The 15,317-nt window shown below is 43.8% G+C and overlaps 2 protein-coding genes across 3 annotated transcripts in view; one reads left to right on the top strand and one right to left on the bottom strand.

Annotated features, from left to right (window-relative positions):
- The window catches only part of ZNHIT3 (zinc finger HIT-type containing 3), a 55,198-nt gene extending 42,122 nt beyond the window's left edge, over window positions 1–13,076 (top strand). Inside the window, exons 4-5 of the mRNA XM_088482424.1 lie at window positions 8,193–8,255; window positions 11,483–13,076. Coding sequence (XP_088338550.1) covers window positions 8,193–8,255; window positions 11,483–11,673 — 254 coding nt within the window. The 3' untranslated portion in view covers window positions 11,674–13,076. The remainder of the gene's footprint in view (window positions 1–8,192; window positions 8,256–11,482) is intronic.
- Window positions 13,077–13,943: 867 nt separating this feature from the next.
- MYO19 (myosin XIX) overlaps window positions 13,944–15,317 on the bottom strand; it is a 182,075-nt gene continuing 180,701 nt past the window's right edge. The window contains exon 24 of one of the 2 annotated variants that reach the window (XM_088482422.1): window positions 13,944–14,986. In XM_088482422.1, the coding sequence (XP_088338548.1) occupies window positions 14,870–14,986 (117 nt within the window). In that variant the 3' untranslated portion in view covers window positions 13,944–14,869. The remainder of the gene's footprint in view (window positions 14,987–15,317) is intronic. The other variant, XM_088482423.1, reaches the window with a different exon arrangement.

Genomic DNA, 15,317 nt, shown 5'->3' on the forward strand with positions numbered 1-15,317 from the left:
ATTCTACAGACAGGAAGGTGGAGATGTACCTGAAATCTCTTTACTCTCTCTCAGGAGCTGTGGCCCGCCCGTCCATGGCTAGTTCGTGGGTGGCCAAGGTCATTGAGAGCTGGGCTAATGTGCTGGAGGACACCTTCCCCTAGGAGGTCCCTGAGGCTCAAAGGTCTTTAGTGGGCCACATGAGGGATGCAGCCGCCTATATTGGTGTGGCGGCTTTGGGCGCCGAGAAGACTATCAAACTTTACTATCTAGAGGAAGTAAAAGTCATAACAAGGTTTCCGTAGGTGAACCTGCGGAAGGATCATTATCATTAGTCTACTGACCTCCAGAGTCTCTGCAGCAGCCGTGTCTGCTTGACACTCTTTGTGGTTACGCTCCTGGAGGGTGGATGCTGATTCCAAAAAGGGCCTGGAGGCCTTGCCTTTCAATTGGGAGATATTGTTTGGCCCAGACCTGGACAAAATTGCAGATACTCTAGCGAAATCTGGCCTATTTTCAACCTAAAATCTCTGAACAAGTTCCTCAGGGTGCCCAGGTTGAGGATGGAAACTTTGCGATCCATCATACTGGCTATGGAACCTGGGGATTATATGGTATCATTGGACATTTAGGTTGCATACCTTCATATCCCCATAACGCCTTCTCACCAGGGTTATCTGCGGTTTGCTATTCTGCAACAACACTTCAAGTTTTGGGCGCTGCCCTTTGGCCTCTCTACGGCTCCAAGGGTATTTACCAAAATTATGGCTGTCATGGCAGCCCACCTACGGAGTCAGGGTATTCGACTCCTGCCTTACCTCGACCTCCTCTTGATGGCAGGCTCTCCGGAGGTACTTCAGCAACATCTGCACCTAACGATCGCTTGTTTACAAGCACACGGGTGGTTGATCAAGTGGGAAAAAGTCCTCCCTAATTCCCTCACAGGGGATGGTTCATTTGGGAGCCTTTCTGGATTCTCATCAGCAGAGAATTTTGCTAACTTCAGAAAAGCTCTCCTCTGCAACTGCGGGTGCGCAGTTGTCTGTGCAGTTGCCGGGTGTCGGTACACTCGGCAATGCATGTCCTGGGATCTATGTTTTACCCGCTTAGGCTTTGTATTTTAACAGCGATATATTTCACTATGGAGTTAATTCAGAATTAACCAATAGGATTCCTGGGGAGGGTTTAAGAAGGATCTTAGGGCCTGATTCAGAGCCGGACGCTATTTGCGCTCGCTCGTTCAGAAAAAGGGGCCGGATATTTAAATAGAGCGCTCGCTCTTTGCGGTCTGTTGACGCCTCTGTCTGAACGAGCGAACGAAACATGCGCTCGCTATTTTTTAAAAAATGCCCCCTGGCCGCTCGCATCCTACGTCATCTCCGCTATTTATTAGATTAATCGAGTACATAGAAAGGCGTATGAACTGCTCGCAGTGCTTGTAGCATTTTCAACCAAGTGACGTGGTCGATGCCGCTGCTTTGTTAATTATGCACACCCTTAAAACGCCCGTTTTGACCGTTTGGCACGCCTGCTTTCGGATCTCCACTCCTCGTTTTCAAGCACCTTCCCCTGTTACCACCCACAAACGCCTCATTCTGTCACTCAAATTAGCAGGCATTCGCTATTTTGCGAGCACACAATTTCCGACCGCAATGACTGGTTCGCGCATGCGTATTACAACCGATACGCATGCGCAGTTGTGCGAACATCGCTCGGAGCGAACGAGCGGCTCTGAATCAGGCTTTTAGTCCACAAGATCACTACACCTTGATAAAGACTCACATTTGGAGTTGAAACGTGTTGGTGGTACTGCTCCAAGGCTGCATTCCAGGAGGTGGGAACGTTTCAGAGGCATCAAAGTGTACTGGGATACCACGGAGGGATACCACGGAATCCTGTTCCCAGGAAGTGTTATACAAGTGACTTTAGGTGTGCTCTGTACACCGACACCATCTGGTACGCATTTTGTGGATTTTATATACTATTGTTCTATATTTATTATTCTATTAAAAGGTACTACACCATGATAGTCTCTCTCCCCTCTCTTTTCATGTGACCTGATGTACTATATGGGAGTGTGAAGACTATCTTACAACTGTACCTGTGTTTCAGGTACATGGAAACATACCCTCACCTTAATCAACACTTGAATGTTTGATTTTTGGACTTTTTTATTATTTTTTTTAGATTGTATTTAAGAGACAGTGTATAAGACTACGGTGTATCCCATTGCTCCTGGGTGACCACTTTTTTTTGTATATATGTCTCTTGGATATTTTTAGGGATTATCCACTGCCACCCTCTGGCTGCGTAAGTGAAGCGCAGTGTTTTCATCCTAGTTCTCCTAGCATCTGTGGTGTCCACTTTTCGACATGGTGGAAAATGCCCAGTTGCATTCAAGGCCCCTGCAGGGGCTGATGCTATCCAAGTGGAATGGATTACCCCACCGGATCAGGACTCAGATGCTGGTGCTTTCTCCGGAGGTGTGCCTGTCTTTGTCTTGGTGGCTACAAACAGCTCATCTCACTGAGGGTCGCCCCTTTTGGATCCCGGACTGGGTTCTTCTGACAACGGATGTCAATATCCGTGGTTGGGGTGCGGTGACAGGCCCGCACTCATTTCAGGGCTGTTGGACAGCGGACGAAGCAATTTTTCCAATGAACATTTTGGAACTTCGGGCTGTGTACAGGGCCCTCTTGATGACCAGACACGTTCTTCAGGGAAAAGCCATGCAGGTTTAGTCCGACAAAGCCACCACGGTGGTGTACATAAACCATCAGGGAGGCACTCTAAGTCGGACAGCAATGACAGAAATGTCACGCATCCTGACTTGGGCAGAGTGTCACCTCCCGGCAGTGTTCTTTCCGGGAGTCCTCATTTGGGAAGTGGACTTTCTCTTAAGTCACGACGTGCATCCAGGGGAATGGTCTCTTCACCAAGAGGTGTTTCAACTCCTAGTGGACAAATGGGGCCTCCCAGAGGTGGATCTCGTGGCCTCTTGTCACAATCACAAGTTGCCAGTGTACTGGTCCAGGAAAGAGATGACTAAGCAAGCTTAGTGGACGCTCTGTCAGTAAAGTGGACCTTCCAGTTTGCGTACCTATTTCCTCCCATATCCCTGCTTCCTCGGGTACTTTGGAAGTTCAAGCAAGACGGGGGCACGGTCCTGCTGGTGGCTCAAGCTTGTCCCAGACATCATTGGTACTCAGATCTTCGGAGTCTCTCCATTGACACTCCGTTCCTGCTCCCTCAACGTCCGGACCTGTTGTCTCCGGGTCCTTGCCTTTACCTGGACCTGGCTCGTCTGTCTTTGACGGCGTGGCTCTTGAGACATCCATCTTATGGTCCAAGGGGATTCTCTTGCTCGGTCATCAGCACGATGCTTCGAGCAGGTAAGCCTGCCTCAGCCAGGATCTACCACAGAGTGTGGCATACATATTTTCAGTGGTGTCGCACAAGGGATTACGACCCTCCAAGTGTTTCGTATTTCCAGAATATTAGCATTCCTTCAAACTGGTTTGGACCTCGACCTCTGCCTGGCCTCACTGAAAGTACATGTCTCTGCATTGTCTGTGTGGTTCCAACGAAGGATAGCTCCGCTCCCAGATATCCAAACCTTTTTCCAGGGTGTTGATTCAACCTCCTCCGGTGGCTCCTTGGGATTTGGCGGTAGTTCTTCAGGCCCTCCATTTGAACCACTAGATTTGGTGGAATTTAAGTGGTTAACGGCTAAGACTCTATTTCTTCTGGCAATTGTATCTGCCAGAAGGGTGTCAGAATTGGGGTCGCTCTCCTGTCGTCCTCCCTTTCTGATATTTCACCAAGATAGGGCTGTGCTTCGCAGTCGCCCTGAGTTTGGGACTCGCCCTGAGGTGGGACTTCAGGTTGGCATACCTGTTTCCTCCAATCTCTCTGCTCCCAAGGGTCATCAGAAAATTCAAGCAAGAAGGCGGCAGTATGATACTAATAGCTCCTGCCTGGTCCAGGAGACATTGGTTCACTGATCTGACATGTTTATCCATAGACAGTCCACTTCCTCCATGGCTGGATCGGTTAGTGCAGGGTCCCTGCCTATATCTAACCCGGCTGGCTTTGATGGCATGGCTCTTGAGTCTTCCGTCTTAAAGGTCAAAGGTTTTCTACTTCCGTAATTCAAACAATGCTTAGGGCAAGGAAGCCTGCTTCGGCCCGCATCTATCACAGGATTTGGCATTCATTTTTTCTTCGGTGTTTCCACAGAAAATATGACCCTAAGGTTTTCAGGGTCTCCCGAGTTCTTGCTTTTCTTCAGACTGGCTACCTTGAGAGTTCAGGTTTCTGCATTGTCAGTTTGGTTCCAGCGCAGAATTGCCACTCTGCCAGATGTTAGAACATATTTTCAGGGTGTTCTCTGTCTGCAACCTTCGTTTTTGTCCCACCGGTTGCACTGTGGGATTTATGCAGGCTCCCCCCTTTGAACCTTTAGACAAAGTGGACCTCAAATGGTTGAAAGCAAAGATGCTTTTTCTACTCGCTATGTCCTCAGCTCGCATAGTTTCTGATTTGTCAGCACTGTCATGTCGCTCTCCATATTTGATTTTTCATCAGAATAGAGCTGTCCTCCGTACACGGGCGGGTTACCTTCCAAAGGTCGTATCCCGTTTTCATATTAATGAAGAAATTGTAGTCCAAGCCTTTCAGTCTTCTGGCCTTTCTGTAGGTGAAGCTTCACTGGATGTGGTTCGAGCTCTTCATATCTATGTGGATCGTACCAATTCCATGAGAAAATCAGATGCATTTTTTGTGTTAGCTGGCCAACCTCACTTATGAAAGCCATATAACAAGCAGACTTTGGCTCGGTGGCTGCCTGTGACTATTTCTCACGTGTATACACAGGCTGATCTCCCTGTTCCGAACATGGTGACAGCACATTCTACTCGGTCATTGGGACCATCGTGGCCGTTTAGACATGGCGCCTCTGCAGAACAGTTGAGCAAGGTGGCGACTTGGTCTTCGGTCCACACTTTCATCAAATTCTATGCATTTGATACTTTTTCCTCCCAGGATGCTTCCTTTGGGCGGCGGATTCTCTCCTGCTCAGGAGCATCCCCACGCTTTAGAGAACTGTTTTAGGATATCCCCAAGGTAGTTCCTGTGGACCCTATGAAACCCGAAGAAGAAAATAAGAGTTATGGTATAATATACCTTTTTGTTAACTTTTTCTTCGAGGTTCATAGGGTCCACAGGGCACCCACCCTGACCCGCTCCGGGGACAGTGGCAGGTGGGGAGTTTGACTGGGGTGGTACACCTGTCAAACCATAACGCAGGTGTCCAAAGGCGAGCTCAGGGAGGACAGAAACCTCCCGTGTAGCAGAAGGGCAAACTGGCCTCAGTTGGGATCTGTTCCTTTCTTTTTGTATCGCTGATTCCCTCTTCGTTTTTGAGTGTTTCTTGTGTACATTGTACTTCCTTCTCCACTTTCCGTCTCTTGCCATTAGGCTTATTTACAAACTGAATTCCTGGGGGTGGGGTATATAGGGAGGAGATCCTGTGCATGCTGGGAGCTTGACCAGCTGTAGCTGTTTGGCGCAATGTAGTACTCCAACTACATACCCCCAAGGTAGTTCCTTTGAACCCTATGAACCTCGAAGAAAAAGAGTTAAAGGTATGTTATACCATAACTCTTTTATGTTTGGAAATGACCAAAACACATGACAGAGATCCCAGATCTTGCCACTGTTAAGCCAGTATTGGTTAGAAAGAGAAGGACAGATTTTATTTAACTATCAAATATAATCTATGGATAAGTTTTTATAAAACATTTAAACATTAGACATACATTTAGAAAGACGAAAACACCTTCTATAAATAGAGCCCCAGTCGACCTCCGTGAGTGATCCAGAGAGGGCCGTTTCCCATTTTAGTAAAGCTTAAAAAGTTACATGTTTAGAGGCACCCAGCAATAGGCTATACCACCAAGAAATGCCTAAGTCCCCCCCCGGGAGCCCCTAACCTAACCCTACCGGCGGTCGGCATTTCGACCGTCTGCTTCCTGACTGCTTCCAACACAACGCTGTAATTCGCCTTCTGAAGGCGTGCTGCTGATTGAATAACCGTACCTCTTATAATGGAGGGTTGTTTGTTTATTTTTATAAAGAATATTTTTAAAATACAATATTTATATTACACAGATTAGTTTGTGGTTAGTTGTGCTGGATACTTACAGTTTTTACATATACTTTAATTAAAATAATAGCTTTTCATATTTGCATTATATGTATTTAAAAAAATTAAATAAACACTTAAACCATTTTCATTTGTACATCAAATACAAAACCAGCCAGAAGTGCATACTCTAAAATTGTTCTATCTAAACCATCCAGCGAGAACTCCACGGAGCAGGATATCCTAGTTAGGGTAAACACACCTGGCAGTGCACATTATGGACCTGTGCATGCTGCGCCCATGTTCATGTAGTTCAGTGATTATTTCCAAATGTGTGTTTACAATATAGACTGTGTAAACTGTGTATGCACAAATGTGCTGTTGCATATAGGAACGCTGGTAACCGAGAAGGCGAGAGAAAACCATGGGTGTTCCTAAGTGGTGGCCTGAAGTGTACACAAAACAATCCATTGTGTGGCCGTGTTATGGGAGTGTCGCTATTGTCATGTGAAAGAGGCTACGTACTCCTGCAGAGCTGCAGCCACAGAGGCCATATTCAAACAGAATACTGTACCTGCCCATAGGGCAGATGTCGATGGTGCGCTGGTGTGGTGTTACATCGTGGGGCAACTCTGAAAGTTGGTGTCTCAGGACCTGCATATTTGGGTGCATGCTAGTACACAAGGGGAAACTAGTATTTGCATATTATCACCGCTCTGCAAAATGATGCAGCTGCCACGACGGCTGTCTGCACCTCTGAACAGGCCCCCATGGGGGAAGAAGATATTGTAAGAGAATCATTCTTGACTGTTTTAACAAGTGCACATGTGGTGCCAATCTCAAGAACTCTACAGCTTGTTTTCGACAGTGAAAGGATGAGTAATGAAGTACTGTAGGACACCTTCTCCTCTGATTCAATTAGCTGCTAATTACGACAGTCCTAAAATGCAAAAATCACAAACTCTAGGGTAATTAAATTTGCAGCATTTCCCAGCACCAAACAGGCGTCAGTTCAGTGACTTTTTCCTTGTAAAGGATGGGTACACACTGGCTGACATATTGGTCTTTCAGTTGAACAGCCGATATATCGTGTGTACAGAAGATATGTCTGAACGATGTCATTAAGTCATATCGCATTGGCTGTGTAGCAGAGCCGAAGGCACATATATCTGCTCATCGTGCTGTGTGTACAGGCATGAACACTGGCTGCATAGGCTGCCAGGGAGGGGAATGCGATGCGTCCCCTGGCCAGCAGGACCGCAGTGATGGTTGTGCAGTGTGTGTAAACAGATTAGTCTATCTGCAGATATCTTTTTGGTGTGTACCCAACCTTTAGAATTGTTGCAGTTGTGCATATGGTGGGCTAACATCTTGTTTACCTACTCTATTTTGTCAACTTCCTGATAATGCTTCATTTTTTCTGAATGCAGAGCAATTTGCTGAGAGCACAGAAAATACAAAAAAAAATTAACTTTCAGATTAAATTTTTAATTTTTTTTGTTGTGTTTCAATACTAGAGCATACAAGTACGTTAGCACAACCATAAAAGAAGCTATGGCTTTACCACACAAATACAATTTATCCATAATTAAAACCTGGCCAAGTTACTTCCCACTATTGTTCTACTCCTAGGCCTGATCAGCTATAAAGGACATTACAGAGATTTTGTGGAACCTTGGTGGTCGTGTTACCTTGTAAGGGTTGTATCACATCAGCTCAGTCATGTCCAAACTGTGCTCTTCTGCTCCATTACAGTAAATAGTTGGTATCTCCTATTTCCCTGACATATTTGCATGGGTTCGGGATCACAACAGGTTTTTTTAATATTATAACCCTCTTCCCGCAGCCCAACCCTGACCCTAATACTTACCTCCACAATCTGTCGGGATTCTGCTGATGGTATTGTGACTATTTGCATCCTGTCAGTGTCAGTGGGCTCTAGCAGCAGACTGTATGACTGTATGATAGATCTGTGAGGTCATAGTTGGGGCTTAATAGAAATAATTTGAGTTGCAAGTAAATATAAGTATGTATAATAATGTGTTTGCATACTTTTCCCTTCTCCAAGATGACCTGCTTGAGGAAGATGATGAATCTGATACAGTTTCTCTGCAGAAGCTAAAGCTGCTGGGTAATGTTTACTAGTTTATTTTCTGGCAATTTAAATTGTGCAAGCTAGACTTTGTTGTTAGGGATAGGCACCCCTAAGGAGGGTTAGGTTAGTTTATACTTGCCTTAACGACGATTGGGATTTCCAGCACTGTCGAGCTTCCGCTGCCGTGAACTCTGCTTTTGTCAGCCAGGCACTGCCGGGAATCGAACGGCCGGCGGTATTTCATACCGATTCCGTTAAATACAGCCATGTGAGATTACCAGACGTAATGATGTGTAGTTCATAACTTTGTAGTATCTTTAGTAGCTGCTCCATGTTCAGCCTATTCAGAGTATTTCTTTTTCAGAAAGGTATGGTGGTTCCTCGCTTACAGGGAATCGTGCGCGGCAGTCCTTCCTCTGATGTCACAAGACTGCACCAGAAGCCGCTGCAGTCAGGGCCCGGGATTGTCCTCGTCCACCCTACACCACCGGGGCCTTATCGTCTGCCACCGGGGATCGGCAGCAGATGCTTCTGCTGCCACGAGGCCAGTGTATCCGGCTGGTTAACGCAGCTTAGGGGAGGTAGGAGCTCCTCCCCGGACCCAGACGCAGTCCTTACGAAGGGTTTTGCGTGTCGCTCCGCCTACCCTCCATGTGTATATGAGACGTACAAGTGCGCTGCTGTTGCTGTTGGTCTCAGGAGGGTTTGGGTCAGTCTCTGTGTATACCTCTCCCGTGGTTAAGGTATAAAGGGCTCTATATCCTACCATTCCTAGTGTTTGTGTAGTTGATTTAGAGTGCATTGTAATTATATTACATATGCATTGTATGTGGCTGTTTGTTAGCTGCTATTGACACTCTTTTACTATTTCTGTCAATTATAACTATCACAATTTTTCTCTCCAGCCTTTGCAGTGGAGGTTTTTCTTTGAATATGTCACATTAATTTGAGTTTTTGTGAAGACATAGCATTGCATTTATTACCTTTATGAACATGTCTAAAGATAAAAGGGATACAGGAGGGGGAGCCCCCTGTGCTGGTTTCATTTGTAAATCATGTATGGCCTGTGTGTCCCCTCAGGACGTAAAGGATGGTTTTGTGTGTTGCCTGTTATAAAGAGCCACCTCACCAGTCCAGTTTAACTGTCTCTGGACATGAGCCAACTTAAGTAACCCCTTTGTCCCAGGTGATGAAGTAATTTGTGGATTGTATGGCTGCTCCCACAATGCCTCATGGATGAGGTGCCCACAGCATGCTATGTTTGCACCTCCTATCCATCCTTCCTGGAAAGAAGTTTAAGGCCATTCTAGTCAGAGTATGGCACCATATAAAGCAGACAATTACTAAGGCGCCTAAGCGCAAGCTAATGATCTTTTCATCAGTCTGCTCAACATGTTTTCAAATGCATCATCAGAGGAATCAGATGATGCGCAGGATTCTTCTCCAGGATCTAGCTCAGGAGAAGAGGACCATCCGCCTACAGTGTATGTTCCTTCTTTGGTGAGGGCAGTTAAATCAATCGTAGATATTCAGGATGATGAACCAGCTCCTAGTAAGAAGGCTCCAATGTTTAATCACCACCGGAATGTGGTCAAGATGGAGTTTCCTGTATCTGAATAGCTCACTGAGCTTATGGATGAGGCATGAGGTAACCTGGATAAAAGATTTTATGTGAATAAAAGAATAACATTGTTGTACCCTCTCCCAGCTTCTGTATGTACTGAGCGGGAGGTACCTCCTACTGTGGATGCTCATGTAATGCATTTAATCAGAAATGCTACATTGCCTATTCTGTCAACATCTTTTCTGAAGGATTCCACAGATGAAAATATTGCCTTAAGACATGCTTCAATTTTCTTATCATCTCGAGCTGTTACTCGTCCAGCTATGGCTGGAGCCTGGGTAGCCAAAGTTATTGAAGAATGGACGGGGGCATTGGAAGACTCTACCAGAGAACAGAGGATGTATATCTCCTACATACGGGAAGCGGTGTCCTATCTGGGAGGAGCTGCGGTAGATTTTGGAATTTTAGCTTCTAAAGCATCAGCAGCTTCAATAGTGGCACGCAGGGCCCTTTGATCCTGCATCAGCCCTCCAGCATCTTTACCAAAGAGGGCGCTGGAAGTCTTACCTTTCTATGGAAAGGTACTTTTTGGAGCAGAGTTGGCTAAAATTATAGCTACTCTGGAGGCTTCAAAATAAACAGGTCTGCTATCTACGGCGACTATAAAGTTTAAGCAGGTTTCTTTTCGGTCCCTCTATCCTCAGGGATGAGCAAGGGAACAGTCTTCCTCTAGGTCAACTAGTTTTCACAAGACAACAAATTAAGAGGTCTGGCCCGCCAAGAAGTGCAGCTTCTGAATCGGACGACAAACCTTCGGCCTGATGGGCCAGGCATCCTTCTGGGGGATCCCAGGATGAGAGGCCGACTTCTTCAGTTTGCGGATTATCGGCATCAAACAACCGATGCCTGGGTCCGAGAAGTGGCCTCTCAGGGGTATGCCCTCATTTTCAGGAGGCATCCTCCCCAGAAGTTCTTTTGCACAGATCCTCCATCAGATGCTGTCAAGGCCTTGGCCTCTCAGGAAGCCATTCACTCCCTGCTACAGGTTGGAAAAATAACCCTGTCCCTGTTGCGCCACAAGGACCAGGATTATTACCCCCATCTCTTTCTGGTTCAGAAACGGAATGGGGCTGATCACCCTATACTAAATCTAAAAACTTTCAACAAGTTAATCTATTTACTCAAGTTTCGGATGGAAACTCTCTGGTCAATTATTTTGGTAATGGAGCCAGGGGCATGCATTCAGTATGAATAGCCGGCTGCCGCATGACCGGCAGCCCGACAAAACAGCAGAGCCAGGCAGCGGAAGCCCGACAGCGCTGGAAATCTTGATCGTCCCTAAGGTTACTAACCTAACCAACCCCCCCTAACCCTCCTCAGGGGTGCCTAACCCTAACCTACCCCCAAAGTGCCTAACACTAACCTCCCCCCTCTAAGTGCCTAACCCCCCCCTTCCCCGCTGTCTAACCCTAAGTCCAAACCAAATACATTGTACCAAGCACTTTACCCGAAAAGCTATTTTTTTTAATACAAATATATTTTCAGATAAAGATTTTGAATGTTCTTTTTTTTTCTACCAGAGATGTTTTCAACTTTGTAAATTTATGGATTAGAAGTTTAATGTTTTTAAATTATTGTTTTGTGAAATGTAATCTTTGATTATATATGTGATATTGTTTTTGTTGTGGTCCTTTTACAGGGGAATCAGAAGAACTAAAGCAGCTATTGCTGAATGCTCATCTTAGACAAGTGCTGCTTGCTCTAGACCAGGCAGAGAAGAAAGAGGAGGCACTGAAAGAATATATGCAAGAGCCGCTGTTTGTAGAATTTGCAGACAAATGTTTGTCTGTTGTAGATAATGAGAAAAAAGAAAATCTTTTTTCAGACTGACTGTACTTTTTGTTTTACATCATGATGCCTAGGACCATTTGTAGGTGTAATTTTTCTGCACTCCCTTTAACAAGATCAAGCAGATGTCTGACTTCAGGAAATAGCATTTTAGGACAATGATGGCAAATCAATATATAGATGTAAAGGCTACAGTTTAGAAGTGTGTCTGATTATCTAATTTCAACTTGCATATGAGAATGGTTAACCACTTAGCAGACTCTTAACTGCAAACAGCCACAAGAAGAGAGCCATTAAGGGACATATGTATCAAAGTTTGATGTGAGAGATAGAGCTATATATATATATAACCAACCAATCAGCTTCTAACTTACATTTTTGCAGGCTGTGTTTAAGAAATGATAGTTTGAAGCTGATTGGTGATATATATTTCACAATTTTATCTTGCATCAAGCTTAGAGACTAAGGGGTTCTGTATCAAAGTATGGGCAAGCTTAAGACCTATAGCAACACAAATACTTCAGGAAAAATAAATTGTACTGTCTCTTGACTACTTGAAACATATGTAAACTCAGATTAGGTTTGTGTAGGAGGCCCAAACCGTTCTACTTTTTTTTTTTTACACAGGTAATAGTATTGGGCTTCACTTTGCAAGAGCCTGTATGTTTTGGTACTTATTTGTTTTAGAAAACAACTTTCACACTAAACAATATGTTGCCAGATCCTGTGGATCAGGTGCAGATATCATCAACATTGACCAGTGTGTATCCATTATGTGCACTCCTGTGGGTTGTCAACCGGCCTGCACGTAGAACGGATGGAATGACATGGATGCAGACGCCAGCATAGTGGATGAAGCCGGTGCCCAACATATTGGGCTGTCACCTCATTGTGCAGTGTGTACTGCCCGCCCGATATATCGTGCGGTTGGGTGTCACATCCCTGGGCATACACAGTAAAGCAGAGTACACACTTGCAGATGAGTCTTAAAGCGCATTGATCAAGGTATGTTGAAAGGTTGTGACAGAAATGTGTGTGAACAATATTCTTTTGATATGAGTCAGGCACAGTGTCACAAATGCCCCTGTGACTTGAATGTTACTGTAAGGGGGTCACAAAGTTTCAGCCCCTATTGCCTATATTCAGATCTAGCAGATCTTCCACCCAATCCCGTGCTCTTGAATAAATTGTGTTCAGAAAACAACTAGTTATTCACTGCCACAACCTATTGTATTAGCCCAATAGGATCCTATAACTCTGACAACAGGAGAGCATAGTATTTCCCACCATGTACATTTGTGTAAGTGTCAATGATGAGCTCCCAGCATTCAAAGGGTGAACAGCCCAGCAATAATTCTTAAAGGGCTTATGGTATTTGTTAGAATAAGAAGGGCAACTGTATTTGATCTCAGATGTTCTCTATATAATAAAAATATTGCATTTTGTATGTTTTATAACCATTATGTAGAAATGTGTAATCTTAATGCTGTGGGTACAGCTGTCAAGCATCATCCTTTTAAGGATCAATTTCATTAAGAATAGATATACATGGGTTTGCTGCTCACTTAGCTAAGATACTGTAGCCTCCTCTAAGTTAAGATGTTATACCTAGGACAATGGTTCCCCAACAGTTCAGGTTTTAGAGCATTGATGCCGACATTCTGGCTGCCCCTTCTGAGGGGGCGAGGCCACACAATCACAATTTTGTCCCTGCCTCTGCTACACAATGCTGAGATTTCCGGCATTGTGCAGCAGGGGGCAAGGTTAAAATTACGCGATTTGGCGTGAATCATGTCACTGGACCCCCCCCTGCGTGGGATTCTCATACAATTGGGAGGGGAGGGGGGGGGGGTGCAAGAGGGGTTGGCAACTGCCGGGAGGCTTGCCTGCCTTTCTGGGGGGCCGGGAGCGTCACCCGATTTTCGGGAGGCTCCCGGCCAAATCGGGAGGATCGGTAAGTATGTTTTAGAAATAGCCATGGTTGAGCACAGGTGGTTAAATCAAGTCACCTGTGCTCAACCATGGATATCTCTAAAACCTGAACTGTTGGGGAGCCTTGAGGATCGCACATGGGAACCTCTGTACTAGGATGTCAAGCCCAACAGTAATATATTATTTTTCGGTCTGTGACAAAGCCTGCTTTTGAACTGTTAATATATAAATAAATGCAAATTACAGCTGAACAGGACTCTATTCATATGGTTACATTTTTTAACAAATGCTTCAGAATCCGATTTTTTCTTAATTAGGTTATAGCTTTTTTTTTTTCTCCCAGAATTAGAAATGGAGCTTGTTTGTTCACCTTTATGAATAGGTGATTATACAATTGGTGGGTAATATGCCTCTATATAAATGAAAAGCATACATATATTTATTTGTTTTATTAACCATAGCTGTATTCTGTCAAGAACAATTTTTTTGTGCTTATGTCTTGTCCTTACTACATTACAGTCTGGCAGATTTTACCATGCTTGTTTTTGTGCGACTAATCCGTTTTAGGATTCTTGTTTATATTTGGTCATCTTATTAAATATTTGGAATTTACATTTATAATAAGACATTTTATGACTTGAACACTTGCAGTTGTTTGTAAAAATTACATGTATAATACAGAGAAAAAGTATACAGATTGTGACAAACTAGTATAGTATTATAGGTTAAAAAGTTACTGCCATAAGAACTAATTTCATGATACATACATAAACACACATACATAGAGGCAGTGCTATTTTTCAGCAGGAACTCCATTCCTGAACCTCTCATTAAAAATGACAATGTCCTGGGCCAAAATGTATATTCCATAGAAGTTTTATTTCAAAAGCCTTTTGAGTGCTTTTTCTAAATATTAAAAATATATATAATAATTTTTCTATAGCTCCACCCACCGTTCCTGAACCTGTTTTTCCAGGAAAATAGCCCTACATATAGGTCAGTGCAAAATCTTGCTCATTTATACATTGTAAATCAGATTACTAAATAAAACTCCTAAGAATCTGAGCACAAACCTATTCTAGTAGATTTTACATAGACAATATAACCTGTTACCAAAAGTCAATCTAGGATAAATTTATTTTGTACAGAGCAAATATATAAAGATGCAATATATAAATAAAAATATGTACTAGCAATAACAGCGCTGCAGAAAATTTGGCGCATAATTGTTTCAGAAGTCCATGAATGAAGGAAAAGTGCATGTTATAGATGGTGTTAACAATAGTTGTGCTTATACCAACAGTCTTCAATTGACTTTTTCCAGCAAAATCTCATTAAATCCTGATAGACCACAGTTGAGCGCTGCTGGACATATGTTGGCAAAATGCAGTGGAGACCTCTTGTAGTGAAACTTCACAGATCCCTGGGGTGAAAAAGAGAAGTTAATAGAGGACACTACTCAAAATGAATATATGAAATTATCTAAATACATTTTGGGGAACAAAATTACACATTATGGTAACCCTGCAAGAAAACAGAGTTTAGCATCCTCCACACTGACCTGCTAGAATGAGTAGATTCTAATACTAATGGGAATACACTAACAAGACAAAGCTTTCACATTATAAGCTACAGTACGACAAGTCTTGACACTGCAGACATTAAATATATTTGTATAAAAATTGTTGGTGCCAATTTAAAAATTACATTTAATATTGATTAAACGCTATTTTGATTATAGACTTTAACAATCA

Source organism: Taudactylus pleione, unplaced genomic scaffold (genome assembly GCF_031769625.1).
Source record: "Taudactylus pleione unplaced genomic scaffold, aTauple2 ptg000288l, whole genome shotgun sequence".
Taxonomy (NCBI): Eukaryota; Metazoa; Chordata; class Amphibia; order Anura; family Myobatrachidae; genus Taudactylus; species Taudactylus pleione.